Raw genomic sequence first — 17,372 nt, forward strand, 5'->3', positions numbered from 1 at the left:
GTGTTGATTGGTTTGCTAGGGGGAATTTTCCCGATTAGTAAATTGAGGTTACAAATATAATATATTCTTACTACTTATGTGCGTCTAGTTTCTTACACCACAGATAAACGGTTACACAGTGCAACATTAATTCGTCTATTTTGTTGATTTGGTGTTAAGTAGTGTATAACAAAGCACCTGGCATTGATTTAATACCAGCTGAGTTAATTAAATATGGTGGAAATTCATTAATACGTCAAATTCATAAATTAATTTATTTAATATGAAATAAAGAAGAAATACCTCAACAGTGGAAAGAATCCATAATTGTTCCTGTGTTTTAAAAAGGTGATAAAATGAACTGCAATAATTACCGTGGAATTTTTCTACTCTCAACAACATATAAAATATTATCTAACATTCTTTTAACAAGACTAACCCCATATGCTAATGAAATTATAGGTGATTATCAATGTGGATTTAAACGTAACAGATCAACTACAGATCTAATTTTTCACATCAGACAGACACTTGAAAAAAAGTGGGAACATAATCAAAATGTCCATCAGTTATTCATTGATTTCAAGAAAGCATATGATTCGGTCAAAAGAGATAAATTATATAATATATTAGTAGAGTTTGGAATACCTAAGAAGCTTGTTAGTATGATAAAAATATGCACCAGTGAAACAGAAAGTAAAATTCGTGTGGGTATTAATATGTCTGGCAAATTTACAATTCATGATGGGTTAAAACAAGGAGATGCATTATCTCCATTGCTCTTTAATTTTGCCTTAGAATATGCTGTAAGGAAGGTAAAAGAAACTAAAGAAGGACTAAAATTAAATGGTGTGACTCTGTTGTTAGCATATGCAGATGATGTAGACTTACTGGGGGATGATGTGAATACAATTAAGAATAATGCTAAAATATTTTTCAAAACTGCTAAAGAGATAGGTTTGGAAGTTAACAAAGAGAAAACTAAATATATGCTTACAGGCCGAAACCAAGTGTTAGGTAATAATCAAAATCTAATTATTGATAACAACTCGTTTGAACCAGTTTCCAAATTCAAATACTTAGGAGTAATATTAACAAATGAAAATTATATTAAAGAGGAAATAAAAAGTAGGTTTAATTCAGGAAATGCATGTTACTTCTCTCTGCATAAACTTTTGTCTTCTCGTTTAATATCTAAGAAACTAAAAGTTAAAATTTACAAAACAGTAATTTTGCCTGTAGTATTATATGGATGTGAAACTTGGTCCATTATATTGAAAGAGGAACATAAATTGAGAGTATTTGAAAATAAGATCCTTAGGAAAATCTTTGGACCTAAAAGGGATGAGGAGACAGGTGAGTGGAGAAGGTTACATAATTTAGAACTACATGATTTATATTCATGTCCAGATATTATTAGAACAATTAAATAAAAAAGACTTAGGTGAGCAGGCTATGTGGTACAAATGGGAAAGGAAAGAGGAGTTTACAGGATTTTTGTTGGGAAACCTGATAGTAAGAGACTTGTAGGAAGGTCAAGACGAAGATGGAAGGACAATATTTAGATGGACCTAAAGGAAATTGCTAGGGATAGTTAAGAATATATAGAGTTTTCTCAAGATAGAGATAGAAAGCCTGTGTTGCTGCAGCTACGAACCTTTGGGTTTAAGAAGAATAGAGAGTTAGTTAGTTAGTTAGTTATGAAAGCACATGGCACTATAAAAAAATACAATCCCTGGCATAGAATGAACTTTTTAAAAATGAATTTTTTTTTTCTACATAATGAACTTTAACCTATACAATTGTATATTTTTTTAATCTGCAGTATTTAAATTAAACAGACTTAAATAAGAATTGGGAGTACGTACATAATATAATAGAATCAACAGTTAAATAATGTATAAACTAAGAAAAAAGTAAGCATGGGTTCACATAACCTAATAGAAATAGACTTAGGTGGTTAAAGAACAGCATGTTTAGAAGTAACAAAAAAGAGTTTTCTTGAAAAGTAAAATTAATGCAATTGAAATAAAGGTATCAGAGGTGCAAATAAATTTAGAACCTAAAGTAAACTTGATGAAAAATGGCTGACTATTTTAAATAGATGGAAGAATTGCTTTAATGACTTTTTAAATGTTCATGTAGGAGATAAATCAGAAATAAATGAAGCAGAACCTATAGTTCCAGAAACTAACTTGATTGAAGTTAAAGATGCTAAAAAGATAAATTATTTGAATTTGGAATACCTAAGAATCTTGTTAATATGTCTGACAAATGTACAATTTATGAAAGGTTATAAAACAAAGATGCATCATATTTATTGCTTTTTAATTTTGCCTGTTAGGAAGGTGAAAAAACTAACGAAGTAATGTGACTCAACTGTTAGCAAATGCAGATGATGTAAATACAATTAAGAATAATGCTAAAATATTTTTTAAAGCAAGTAAGGAAGTTAGTAAAGAGAAAAGTACAGGCCAAAACTAACTTGTTTGATCCAGTTTTTAAATTTAAGTAATACTTGCAATGAAAAACGATATTAAAATAGAAATGAAAAAAGAAGGCTTAATGCATGTTATTTTTCTCTGTCTTCTCGTTTAATATCTAAGAAACTAAAAGTTAAAATATACAATAAGAGTAATTTTGCCTGTGGATGCGAAAACTTGATATCTTGCATTGACATTGAGAGTATTTGAAAATCAGATTTTTAGGAAAATAATTTAGCCTTAAAGGGATGAAGAAACAAGTGAATGGAGAAGGTTCCATAATTTAGAAGTACATAATTTATGTTAATTTCCAAGTATTATTAGATTGATGATTAAATCACGAATACTTAGGCGGGCACGAATGAGAAAGGAATAAAGGAGATTTTACAGGAATCTTGTTAGGAAACCTGATGGTAAAGGACCAAAACAAAGATGGAGATGGACCTAAAAGAAGTCTGTAAAGATTGGAATAGAATATATATAAATTTTCCTCAGGATAAGGACAAATTGAACTGTAACCACGAATTTTCAGAATCAAGAGGGCTAGAGAATTAATTAATTAATTTATATTTAATGTAATATGGTTTCACATATTAAAAAGAAAACAAAGGTACCAAGTAACATGATATTCTTATTGAGAAGAGAATTTCTACAAAACTTATTTTCCTCGTACGTTTACTAATAGCAGTTACATTTGACATGTTTGACTAATCGCTAGGATGAGGATGACAGTACGTTCCATCGTTCCTATATAAACGTTGAAACGTTTCCTATAAACGTGTAACCGTTTATCTGTGATGTAAGAAACTAGACGCACATAAGTAGTAAGAATATATTATATTTATAACCTCAATTTACTAATCGGGAAAATTCCCCCTAGCAAACCAATCAACACAATTCAAGTGACAGAATGAAAGTTCGTGCCTCAGTTAATGCAATAAGTTGTGTGATAATATTGTTCGTTTCCGCGTTTGATTCATACCAATCGTCCGTATATCGTCTCCTTCCTTCCCTCGCCTCGTCCATCCTATCGGCTAACTTTTTGCTTGCAGCCCGAAAAAGAGAATCGGGATTCTGCAACATTTTCATACCGCTTATTTTGCGAAGATTGTCCATAAAAATCATCTCGCACGGTGGACGAAATTTAGGCGCTATTTTGCTTAACTCAACGAGCCTCGCAACATCCTCACCTCCGTCGACTGTGTACTCAAAAATCTTGTACAGCAGTTCAAGTGGTAAGTCGGTTATACAAGTTGTCATTTTCACGAGGTATTATTTAAATATAAGTTTCTCGGGGTTTAAATTAAAACTCTATACTTAATATAAAATATTAATTGTGTTTAATAATATGCCTTGTATACTTAATATGTTAATATTTTTTTATTATTGCTTTATTATATAAGATTTCTTGGGGTTTAAATTAAACCTCTATACTTAATATAAAATATTAATTGGATTCAACAGTGTACTTTTTATATTTATTGTATATATTTAATGTGTTAATATTTAATGTGTTTTTATATATCAGATTTCTCGGGATTCAAATCAAAATTCTGTACTTATAAAACTATGACGGATTGTCTAACTAAAGCCACATGCGCGAAGGTAGAATAAGTATTGATCTAGAGAAGCACTGAACTAGAGAATCACTGACCTAGCACAATTGCATGTCTCCACAGGCATAGAAAGCAATGACCTAATGCCGTATTGATTTTTGTATAACAGGCTGGGGCAGACTGGAACAGATATAAGCCAGACTCTAAATATGAATAGATTACAACAAATACAAGCTGGATCAAATATCAGACTTCTTTATACAAAATATAAGACTTTTGTTCAATATACCAGAAACATGATTAATATAAATAATAAAAATTCTATATATCAAACCCTGTAATATGAGGAGCACTGGAACAACACCTCTATACTCTTCAACTATTCTCACAATATTGATCGATCTGTAACGCGAAACCCTTAAGTAGCCCAAGCATGGATCGCATCAGCCAATCAGAAGACATCCCATTACGTCATAACCAACCAATCACATGTCTAATAATTTGCTGCACAATATTGAATAATAATTTGTTGCACAACATGATGCCAGAAGTAAACTTGTATGTGTATGTGTGTATGCGAGGCGAGAGAGAGTCACAGAGCAATTCTAGAAGACTTTTGCATATTATATTGTGTTTAGTATTAGATAAACAAGTTGAGCCTGGTCCTGAATTAAAATATTTGAGTTAACATATTAATATTCTAAATTTAAACCGAAAATAAAGCAGAAGTGGACCGGAAGTAAATATATATAGGTGTGGGTGTGGGTGTAGGTGGGTGTGGGTGTAGGTGTAGATGTGGGTGTAGATGTGGGTGTAGGTGGGTGTGGGTGTAGGTGGGTATAGGTGGGTGTAGGTGGGCGGCTTAGGCCAAAAACAGTGTCGAGAAAAAAAGCATATTTTTAACAAATTTATAGACAACAATTTAGCAAATTAAGGTGGAGCCACATCAATCTGAGGGGGTCATCTTTTCTTAGAAGATTTTTTTTACAAAAATCGTAGGTTATACACAGTAAAAATAAAATTATATTAACATTTTGCCCATGTTTTAAGTATTTCTATTCAGTCGAAATGCCTCATCTTTTCTCGAGGCAGTATTACCACAAATCACACTACTTGTAAGGAACGTGTTACGTGCCATATTTTCCTCCAAACCGCTGCATTTTTACGTCGGTTGCTCAAATCCACACAAAGAACCTAATACGTGTCAATTGACACAAATATCGTGACTCCAATAACACATTGACGTGCATCAACTGCAAACGATGCACTTTTTGGTGTCAAAATACACACAGAAATGCATAAAAGGCACTTTTATCGGCCGGTGTTCCGTGTGATGCACTAAAAATGCACTTGGGAAGATGAGACAAGATCATTTCAAAGACAACAAAATTACAAATTTTGTTCTGTTGATTGATGCATTAGAAGTGAAATTTTGTTATCCTACAAATTATCGTTTGTTTGTTTCAGTTTTAAGTCCACTTTATGCACAGTAAGGCTTATCGGGACTGGACCTACAATTTAAAGTGGGATCCGAACCACTATGTGCCTTCACTAGGTATCGAACCCTTCAGATAATCGTGTCTGATCTTCCAACTGATGCCTTTTTTAGTGTATCAAACGGAACATCAGATTATAAGATGTGTTGTTTTCCTTACAAGTCACATCAGTCAACAATTTTGCAATATTTTAAGCAGGATTATTAAAGATCTAGGCAAGAAATTCAATTCCGGTCCAGGAGAATAAATCAGCAAGTGTGAATCGGTTCTGAGCCGCATAGAACCTTTTTATGTTTTACATTTTTCAATTCGGTCCGAGTACATTTTCTCCGGACGAATTAAAAATACGGCCCTGGAACCATTTTTCAATGAAACAAAACGCAACTTGGACCGAATTTAAATTGTGTGGGAGAAGAGATTCCCGTCCTGTTTCGGAACCCCATGGGTTCTTGGACCTTCAACAACCCTGTTTTTAAGTACGTATTTGGAATGCGTCCTCTACGTCTACCCTTTATGCAACGTGCACTACTTTTCGACAGTGCTTCACAGTAATTGAGTTAAAGTTACAATTATTTGGTTCAAAAAGTAATTGACTTACAGTTATACATTTTCAAAAGTAACTTAGCTACACCTGCTGGCACTTGAAAAACTAACTGTAAATTACTTTTACAGTTTTTTCTAATATAAATTTTCTTGCTAACAAACTTTACAAAATTAATGATTAATAATTGAAATAGAAGAAATACATGCAGACTTGTATGTGTCTTATTTACATTTATTGTACATAATATGTTTTCATATATATTTACTTTAACCAGGTGTTATTAGACGACCTCGGACCATAGAAATATACAGATCATCAATACAACAAACTTGTGTTTGAAATATTTTTTGTATGTACGTCATTTCGACGTAACTGATCTTGAAAGCAGGCAGTTTTCCCGTACTATGCTTGCAACCCAACAAAACATTTGATCACATGTGTGAAGTTCTTCCTACCATGTACCAAGCTCATTATGTATTGCAAGACGTAGCGAGGAAAGCATCCATCAACCCAATAGGAAGTAAAGCAACGATAGGAAAAACGGTGGAAAGACAAATGACATATCCAAAAGCAACGGAGGCAGAAGGAAAGAAACGAGAAGTGTGTCCAATGGCGGAACCAAACATTTCTTTCTCTAGCCTATGTAAAAAAAGCAGAAAAACAAAAAACAAATGAAGAAACATTTTTTTCTGACTTACCAAGATAATAGCTGTAGCAGAGGCCCATAACGGTATACAATGGCTTCCATGTACCAATGGTGTCACATTTCATGCCTCGACCAAACCAACACTGTTAGTATACAAAGAAAGAGGAATAGTTAATATTGCACATACGTAAAGAAGGTAAGAATTGTGAATATGGATAAATTATTGTTCCATGCTTTTTATATACGTATAAACTAAAACTACAAAAATACATATTCAGTTTTATAAAATTTTAGATTTTAATAAATATTGATAATTATAGCGTATATGTATACCATATTCAAGCTTTCATACCACAAATTTCAACTTTATGTTTTTGACTTATTTTAACGTTTAGACTTGTTTAGACAAACGTCTCATGTGCATTTTAGTCACTGGAAGTTTTCATTCCTATTTTTAATCTCTCTCACCTGCTAGAAAATATCGCAAAGAGTTTAATATTGAAAATAATAAAATGCGTGAGTGTATGATTATGTACATACACTGAATATAACCAAAAACACTAAGTTGCTGACCAAGGCAGTTTATTAAGATGTAAAAACACTTAACACGTAACGTTTCAACCCTGTATCAGGGTCTTTCTCAGACGAAGAACTAAACTAAAAAAAGATTGTTAGTTTAGTTCTTTGTCTGAGGAAGACCGTGATACAGAGTTGAAACGCTACGTGTTAAGTGTTTTTACATCTTAATAAACTGCCTTTGTCAGCAACTTAGTGTTTTTTTAAATATGGAAACAAGGCTTAATTATGTTACAATTGAATATAACAAAAAAACACATTTGCCGCTCTTTATGGGAGAAACCGTGATGATTCAGTCAGTAGAACGTCTGACTGGCACGCGCGATTCCCGGTATAGGTGATCTGAGGTGAGAAAATATGTTCATTAAGCTGTTCTGGAGCTCACCCAAACTCTTAATTAATTAGTGTCTAGGCCCAACCATGACTCGTATTCGCAGCCGCAGCGTGGTGAGGTTGCTATCACCTCTAGTACAACCGAGATCGAGAATATGCTCTACTTCTGTGCACCTCGTTCAACTTCATGGCACGGTGCAATGCATAGGGAACAGTTTGCCATTTTGCTTTTTATCACATTTGAAGGATCCACGTGAATAGGGGAAATTGTCTAGTTTTCCTGATTCACATAAGAACATACAGTACTTTTCAATGTGTAAGAATACAAGCAATCATTATAACAGTCCCACGATTGTCACCCGGAAGTCGAACCCGGTTCTCTTGAGTGTGAATTGGACTGACTGATGAATGCACCACTAAAGGCAAAATGTCGAGGGGTTCACAGGAAAGAGGAGAAAAGTAAACTTCCTCCAGTATGGAGATTTTCGTATGTCGTATACAGGATCCGGCAGAAGTATGGTAGACGGGGGCAAATCGGGCCACTTGTTCAAAAACATTGTTTTTCTCCGTAAAAAATATTTTCCTGTTTAAACTTTTCTTTGAACGTTTCAAAGCTTTATTGTTTTCGTGGGCAAGTGATATACTATTATACGTATGTAGGACGAAAAATATGAAGAAATTAATTTTGTAATAAAAAATGAATGGCCCAATTTACCCCGATAAAAGAGACCCGAATTACCCCAAATCACATTATTCAATAAATGCAGTCAGTATGGACAACTAATTTAGTAATAATATGTGTTTTTACAGCGTATATTGCAGGTTGAATTCTATCTCTTGTAAATACGCTGTATATAAAAAAAAAACTGACGGAGTACGAAGTGAGGCGAATGTACGGAGAGAGACATATCTGTACAAGAATCCAATTTACTTATGTATATATAAAAATAAAAATCCATTGTATTGTAAATATTACTGTAACAAGTGTATTAAAAAATTAAGTTTGAACTACAGCGCCTTGAATAACGTAGTGTGGAAAACGACCCAAGAAACTGGTTCCCCGAGACGATGACAAGTAGATGGCAGTGCGATCGACCCAGGTACTAATTTTGTTATGAAAGTAATGCGGGTTAGTTAGTTTTTGGAATATATTGTGTAGATTTGTTTCTCTAGAAAGGCGGTAAGTGAATTGATGGAAACAGTTATATTTCTGGAGTGATTTGCAGTCACGAAATGGCATTAATTTGGAAAGAAAAGTAAAATAAAATTAATAAATAAATAGCATGCGTAACACAAGAAGAAACATCGCAATGTGATTCCGGACGTCAGGTCTTGGACTGTGTATTAGAGTTTATTTTTCTATGTTATTAGAATATAAATAGTATCCTGAGAGATATTTCATACCGAGGCGACAAACCACAAATGTCGCTTGAAAGCGAGCAGTCGGAAATCAATGCAGCCTTTCGAACCGTAGGGACACAAGCTCTGACTGCACCGTTTCCTCTAGGAGATTTTACACCAAAGCGACACGCGACAAACGATACGAGGATTTCACACCAAAGCGACACGGGTCCTTCGGTCCAAGGCAACTTTCACACCGAAACGACACATGTTGCTTGGAAAGGAGCCAATCAAGAGCAACATTTCACATCGTAGCGGCATGACGGGAAGCACAGGCCAGCGTTCGGTTGGTGAAATCCTCAAGCGATAAGTGTCGCGTGCCGCTTGTCGCTTTGGTGCGCAATCTCACTAAAGCAAGACACTCATTGCATCGCGTATGTGCGAACAACAAACCACGGCAACATGTTGCAAGCTATTGAGGAAATGGCCCAGTTTGAGCGACGCAGAAGCGACAAAGCGACACGTGTTGCTTATCGATTGATTGATTGATTTAGTTTATTTTACTTCGCGTTTTGTGCCTCTTGGCTAATTTGCGAAGATGGGGATGAGTGATGAAATGATGAAATTGATGAATGGACATTCACAAACAACCAAGCCCGACCGGGATTCGAACCCGGGACCCTTGGCGTCGCAGCGCGATGTGCTAACCACTCGGCCACAGGGTTGGGCACGTGTTGCTTATCGTGTCGCCTAGATCTGTAGTTGTAATGTGCGGTTTATCGTGTCGCCTATCTGTTGTTCGCAAGCAACGTTTGCCAATAGACTGAAGGCACCATGTCGCTTGTCACTTAGTTTGGAACTCCCCCTCTAGCGCGTCGCTTCGGTCTCAGCACCCTTCCTTTAAGGAGCTTTCCGACCGAAGTAACAAGTAGCACGCGAATACGCCATATGAACGTGTCGTTTGCTGTTTGGACCCTCATCTATTTTACAGTCTGGAAGTTGTTGTCACTAGTGTGACAGTGTGAACATCCCGTGTCGCTTGTCCCATTGGTTTGAAAGTTGCCTTACAATCATGTCGATGGCACTAAGAAAGTTTTGTGGGGTTCCCCTTGTCGTTTCATGCAATCATCATTACCATCATCGCCGCGATTAGTTTAAAGCGGAAGAAAAGAGACAGTAAATATCAAAAATACAAATGCTTCAGTGGGTATATCTTTAAAAGAAATGATGATGATAATAATAACGAACCTAATTCATACACAAAAATTTAGTTGCCAAGAGCATTCCACGCGTATTTTTTTTTCCCGTATTGTTAACGAAAGTATGACGATAACAGGACGTGGTCCACTGTCTAGAATGTTCGTTAATATCTTCGCGATCACTGTACCAAATATCATAGCAATTATCACATTCATAGAAATGCTTCATGTAAAAGAATCAGACGTTGCAGCGAAAACTCCATTTACTTCCATTATAAGCAGTCGAACACCAAGCACCGGGGTCAACACCAGCGCCTCTAGCGGATCATTTTCGAGTGGAACCATCCAGAAAGCGCAGAAGCATGCCGTTTTCCACACTACGTTATTCTAGGCGCTGTAGTTTGAACATATGAAACTTATATTCGCTGGTTTTTCACAAGCTGTTAGAGAATGGCACCAATCTCAAATAGCGCCCTTCCAGGGTTTGTAGCATGAAGTTTTATTTCTATGGGGGATGGAAACAAAATGTTGCTACTGGAATAAATTCTTCCTGTTTGGTGTGTGCGAATTGAAAACTACCCGAATTACCCCATGACTTGATTTCCCCCGGTCCACCCTAAAACCCGTTTTTCATGAGCTGGTAATCAAAACCAAATCTTGTATTACAGGATCAGAATTGTGCAGATTTCTTACAGACAATCATAAGCATGCACTAATGGAGAATACCGCACATCATCACACTCAAGCACGTTACATGACATTTTTGATTAAATGTATGAATGCTCTCCATCTCGTGCAGAACATTCACGTAACCTAGCAACCACACTGAAGCAAATCCTACGATATAATTCGAAGAAATCAGCGATTTTTTTTCCTATTACTGCCTTTAATTCATCAATTTTGAAGCGATTGCTCTTTACCCGAGATCTTTAAAGATATTCCCCCAATAAAGGCGGAGCTTGGTCTCGGGATCGAACGGGTCACTCAAGTGTCATTTGGTGGGCATCCCCCCAGGAAACCTGCAAAAGAAAGGTTATTAGTGCTTTTGTCTACTCTTACGGCGGGCGCTCTACATGCTGGTAAGGGAAGTGGGGAGCATCGAATGCGCCACAAACCAACCAGACAACAGCGGTGGCGCCGAGAGTTACGACGTGGCGGGAAGAAGTACTACGTGAACCTCGTTCTACAGGTTGTTGCGTTTCTTATCGCACTGGATTGGTAGCTTCACCGCTCCCCACTTCCCTTGCCAGCATGTAGAGCGCCCGCCGTGAGACTGGACAAGATCTATAAGAAAACACGACCGTTAGAATTACAACATTGCATTATTATACACTTTATGAGCTTTAAACTACACTACTTAAAACGGGCAATACATCTCCCGGACCCTGTATATGACATATTTCTCGTTAGCTAGCCGTTGTTTCAGAAACGGTGACAGGCAAGCTTTTACAAAGGTCTGAATGCATGGGAAATTATCTGAGAAAACCCGTCGTTTACAGGATGAGCTGAATTGTATTTGACCCCTTATCCCGTGGAACCTTCAGTGGAACACAAAATCTTTCCCAACAGTACCTTACAATGATGTTCTTACTATTCATCTACCTAATACCTCTTTGATCATCTTATCAACTCGGTGCCCGGTGAGGTTCCACAATTGGTAAACGTCGCCGATTCTTCCTCCAAGTAGCTTCGACTGGTCGAACTGCTTGAGCGACGCATTGACCGGCAAGTTCTCCACACCCTCCAGCAGCATCACGGCACTCACGTTGTACTGGTTCTTGTTGCACACGGTCACCACGGGGAACCTGAGGGACGTGTTGTGGACCACGCGGACGTTCACGTTCACGGGAACGCTCAGGTACAGCATCACTCGGTTGCATATCTGCCCTATCATGAGTCCCAGGCACGTGAAGATGATGACGACCCACATGCTCCTCCGGATCTTCGGGGAGCGCTTGTCGAAGACTGCCGGAACTCCGATCACGCTCATCTCGTTCAGAGTCCTCCATTTCTCGCAGCGCCTTTCTCTGGGAAAGAACAACAAACTACTCATTAGAACAATATATTCTAACATTCACATAATTTGATTGTGTGTGTGTGTGTGGTGGCAACAGAGTCCGTTTGTCTCTCAGCGACTACCTACAGGATAAAACGAGGAGAGATGCCGCACATGCTATAGTTTGCCTAGTACACATCAGAAGGCAGCAACATTTTGCAAGGATGTGTGGAAATGAGTGGGGTGCCTTCTCATGAAAATTTCCTGGTGAATTTACAGTCGAAATTTTATTGAAGGTAAGTGTTATAGATAGTAATAGAGCGCACGCTAGTTTGTACGTGACAAATATTTTATAGAGTACTTGTTAGAGTATTACGATTACCTTTCGCATGATTTTGCACCGAAACTACAAAACCATTAAAAAGCAACTGGTGCGGCATCTCTCCTCGCGAAAAAGGATTGTTGCCGCAGTTACACAAAATACCAAAATATCTGACCATATTGATTCGCAGGATCTAGCGTCACATTTAGGTGAAGTACCTCAGGAAGTCTCTCACCTGTCACAGTTAAACAACAACCTCGCAAGCAACACAACTGACACCAAAAGTAACTCAACAACCTCCTTTTGAGTTACCAGGAATAAATTCAAACCCTTCAACATCTACCTGTAGTTCCACACCCACGGAAGGCCCCCTTAAGTACCTACGCCAGTTGAGTCCCATTCCACAAGTCCCTCACCAAGGTAAAAGGACATAAAGAAACAACAACCGGCACAAAGCAACCTGCGCCAGATGATACAGCGAGTGGATCTGAGCAAGACATCAACAATTGTGTGGAATGCTGGGAGAATTACTTCCTCACGGCTTGCAAATCTGACTGGATACAGTGTGTTAAGTGTTCGAAATGGTTACACGAAACCTGCACTTTGTATGGAACACTGTGTGTGGACTGTGGAAGAAAGAATATTGTGGAGAAGAGCTTAAGAAGCAGAAGTGAGTCTGTGCGGCATCTCTCCTCGTGTTTCTCATGACACTCGAAATTCAATGCTTTTGTAATTTTTTTTAAAAAAAATATCCATTTCAATTCATCCTAATGGATGCCAATTATTTTTTTTCTTAAAATGCAAGGACTGTAGTTAAGATTTCATGTCGAAAAATTTCCACAAAAGCAGAGATGGTTTTGTTCTATTCAGCTATGAAAAAGTGCGTGGTCTCTCCTCGTTTTACCCTATTAACATCTCTAATAATAATATTAAATAGTAAGGTAGGTCCAAATAAGCTATGCTGACTAAGTCGTGACAGCGGAGTAGAGGTACACTAAAGAATGAGTTGTGAGAACAAAAAATTCCCCTTTGGACTTCATTTACCTGACGAAAAGGGGCCAACTTGAATTATTTGCTCTCTTTTCCTATTCTTCATTGAATGTAAAGTGTCATGGTTAACGAATTCCTGAGTCAATGGAAATAAATTTGAATGAGTGTAAAATTTTAAGATGTACCTAGGTACTAGGAAAGTTTATTATACCGCGTGAGGCACCTAAAAGTACCACCTGAAATAGCGAAGAAACTAGAAACAGTAGCGATGTGAGGTTTGCGGGAAACAATAATATCAAATGGGGCTCGTAAATCGGAGGTATGGGGTGGGTCGAAAAATATCGACAAATGGGGCATCTGGAGCAAAGTCATATTTTTTTAAATGGAACGATATACAATAACATGCATAATATAAAAGAGCACACGCAGAGAAACACAACGCCGTTGGTCTCATGCATCTACTGCACATAGGAACGAAGATATGGCCATGTGAAAATATGTAAACAAACTAACAAGTGGCCCACTTGACCGTCAGTACCACGGCATGTAAGACTTCTCAGGTGCCTGACAGAACTGCCTTTACGCAGAGCAAGTTTTGATAGCAGGTCCACGAGATCGTGTTAGCTCATAGCAAGCAGTCGTAGTGGTAAGAGCGAAGATTATGTTCACAAACATAGAAAAAGCGGACATGATCCTGATTTATGGGGAATGCCGTAAGAATGCCTGTGTACGCAGAGAGATATCCGGACAGACGACAGCCATCTCGACGTCTGTTTGGTAAGTTATTTATTAAATTAAGAGACACAGGAAGTGTAACACCACGAGCACGTGTGCGGAACAAGCCAACTACAGGTGAGGCAGGTGCAACAAATGTTCTCGCCGCTGTTGCTGTGAATCCGCACGTTAGCTCCCGTGAAATTGCCAGGGATGCTGGGATGAGTCAGCGAAGTGTATTGCGCATTCTGCACACACACAAGTTTTACCCATATCATATCTCCCTCCATCAGGAACTTCACGGGAATGATTTTGTGGACCGTGTTCCGATTTGCACATGGATGTTACGACACGACGCACCCGATTTGTCACGTATCCTCTTCACTGACGAGGCAACTTTTACCAATCATGGAAATGTCAACCTAAGGAACATGCACTATTGGTCGGTGACAAATCCACATTGGCTTCGCCAAGTGGAACGCCAGCGCCCATGGAGTGTGAACGTGTGGTGTGGTATAGTGGGTGAACATCTCATTGGCCCTTTTTTTTATAAAAGGGACACTGAATGCTGACCGATACATACAGTTTTTACAACATGAACTGCCTGTACTATTGGAGGACATACCACTTCAGACAAGGAGGGAAATGTGGTACCAACATGACGGGTGCCCAGCTCACAGTACAAGACGCGCTACAGCATGTGTGGAAAATACATTTCCAAAACTTTGGATTGGACGTGGAGGGCCTGTCAAATGGCCGGCTCGTTCCCCAGATTTGTAACCGTTAGACTTTTTCCTGTGGGGAAAGCTGAAGGACATTGTCTACCGGGATGTGCCAACAACTCCAGAGGATATGCAACACCGCATTACTGCGGCCTGTAGGGACATTCCCTACGAGATGCTACATTCTGTGCAACGATCTTTGCGTGGCCGCCTCGTTGCTTGTATCGCAGCTGACGGCCACCACTTTGAACACACACTTTGACAGGTTTTCGCTTCTTACGCAGTGGTTCTTCGACATACTGTCATGGTCATTTTCATTATTCTGTAACACTGTCAAATACATGGTGCTGACGATGTCTACTGTATTTTTTCATCCTTTAACACGTTCTGTCTTCATCTTGTCCAATGGCTTCCGACATCTCATACTTGTACATGCCGTGGTACTGACGGTCAAGTGGGCCACTTGTTAGTTTGTTTACATATTTTCACATGGCCATATCTTCGTTCCTATGTGCAGTAGATGCATGAGACCAACGGCGTTGTGTTTCTCTGCGTGTGCTCTTTTATATTATGCATGTTATTGTATATCGTTCCATTAAAAAAAAATATGACTTTGCTCCAGATGCCCCATTTGTCGATATTTTTCGACCCACCCCCATACCTCCGATTTACGAGCCCCATTTGATATTATTGTTTCCCACAAACCTCACATAGCTAATGTTTCTGGTTTCTTCGCTATTTCAGGTGGTACTTTTAGGTGCCTCACGCGGTATACTAGGGAAAGTAAAAAAATATCAGCACTTTCCATCATGACTTTCTTTAGGTTGGCCACACTGCCTTCAGCGCTCGAGTGCTGAAAGGTGGTAATCTTGCGGTTACGTGGCCGAGGTTTCATATTACTCGCTGTATTTTTCTTTACTTTGTAACAGAGTAAACATGGCCGCGCGGCTGGCAGTGTGCTCTAAGAGAAAACAGAGATCAGTCATCTGAAGCTTGTCGTGGATGATGGCTAAGAATGGCATGGACAGAATTTTCGAAAGGAGAAGGGGTTATGGCACTTTTTTTTAGTAGTCGGTCTTCATTTTGCCATCTTGTCCTATCTTCGACGTTCTCTTTGTTTAGGAATACTGGGCTAAAGGGGGAGGGATTATAAACCCCACCCAATAGCGTAGCTAACACGTTCTACACCCCCGGCTTTGGAGGGGACTGCACTTCCGGTTTTGAAAATAATAACATTGAATTATTGAATTCAATGGTGTAAAGGCAGTGTCTTCGGAAAAGGCGACAATATTTGTGTGGCTTTTGACAATAACTAGGAGTTACAATGAAAGCATTGCTAAGTCTAAGAACTCATAACTAAGGCTCTGTCCAAGGCAAAGACTGCCATGCATACCATATTGAGTATGGGAAATTCTGCTATACGTAAAATCCTATTTCCAACTGCGATGAATTATTACAAATCAGTATTCGTACCTACTGTAAGTTATGCCGCGTCGGCATGGGCAATGCTCACTATCAACTAGCAAATAAGACAACGACTTCGGGCAGCTCAACGCAATGTACTTTTGCGTATCTTGGGAGCTTTCATAACAACAGCCACCTTAGCAGTCATAGTCATAGATGGAGTTTTACCCCTTGATATGGAAATCCAAAGAATTGCAGCCAGGTATTGGTGGAGGAAAAGGGAATATCGAAAGATACAACAACTTCTAGGAATCAACATATATTCCCTGCAAGACATTGATCAACACCTCCAAAGTGCCTGGTATGCAGAGTGGAGAGAACATCAGGGATGTCAACACACCAAGGAATACATACCAGAGGCCAAAATCCGATCATCCAAATCTTATATAAAACCCACAAAGCGACAGACCCGATACGGAAAGATCAGTGTATTTAGGCAGTAAAGCGAAAAGATGGACACAAACAGGAGGGAGTATGCTCTGCAGTCGGCACTTCATCAAATCAAATGAAAACATTTTATGTGTTTCGAAAATTATAATTGTTTAACGCACATGTGTTGATTAAATTTAAAAGTTGGAACTATTTATAATATTAAAAGGCATTTGCCTTTTGGTTGTTGATAAGTGCTCTCTCCATGGGCGTCGGTAGGTCAGTCGACCCCTCCCCCTCTGGAAATTGGCATCCTTGATTTCAAGTTGCAACAAAGCAGGAAGTTTCTTATTGTTATTGTTAATAACAGAAATAAAGTTAACTTGGTTAGCATTTGAACACAGTAATCAATGTAAAATATGCATTAGAACGAAAAAATGAGCGAAAAATACAGGAACCAGGATATTTTTCATATTCTACCATTTAATTCAAAGAATAAATGGTTCCACAGTTTACAGAATTCGAAAAATTATAATTTTTGATGAGGTCACACAATATAAACTTTGTGAGCATTTTTTCTAACTTCTAAAGTCCTTTCTTGAACGACACTTGCAAAAGTTATTAACAAAATACAACAACTGT

General features: G+C 38.1%; 1 protein-coding gene across 1 annotated transcript in view; it reads right to left on the reverse strand.

Moving 5' to 3' along the window:
- Positions 1-17,372, reverse strand: part of LOC145988440 (acid-sensing ion channel 1A-like) — a 96,984-nt gene that overhangs the window by 37,483 nt on the left and 42,129 nt on the right. The window contains exons 2-3 of the mRNA XM_083123332.1: positions 11,763-12,180; positions 6,757-6,847 (exon numbers count right to left, since the gene is read on the reverse strand). Of these exons, the coding sequence (XP_082979458.1) occupies positions 6,757-6,847; positions 11,763-12,180 (509 nt within the window). The remainder of the gene's footprint in view (positions 1-6,756; positions 6,848-11,762; positions 12,181-17,372) is intronic.

Source organism: Lepisma saccharinum, chromosome 5, assembly GCF_977018435.1.
Source record: "Lepisma saccharinum chromosome 5, izLepSacc3.1, whole genome shotgun sequence".
In the NCBI taxonomy this organism is placed as follows: Eukaryota; Metazoa; Arthropoda; class Insecta; order Zygentoma; family Lepismatidae; genus Lepisma; species Lepisma saccharinum.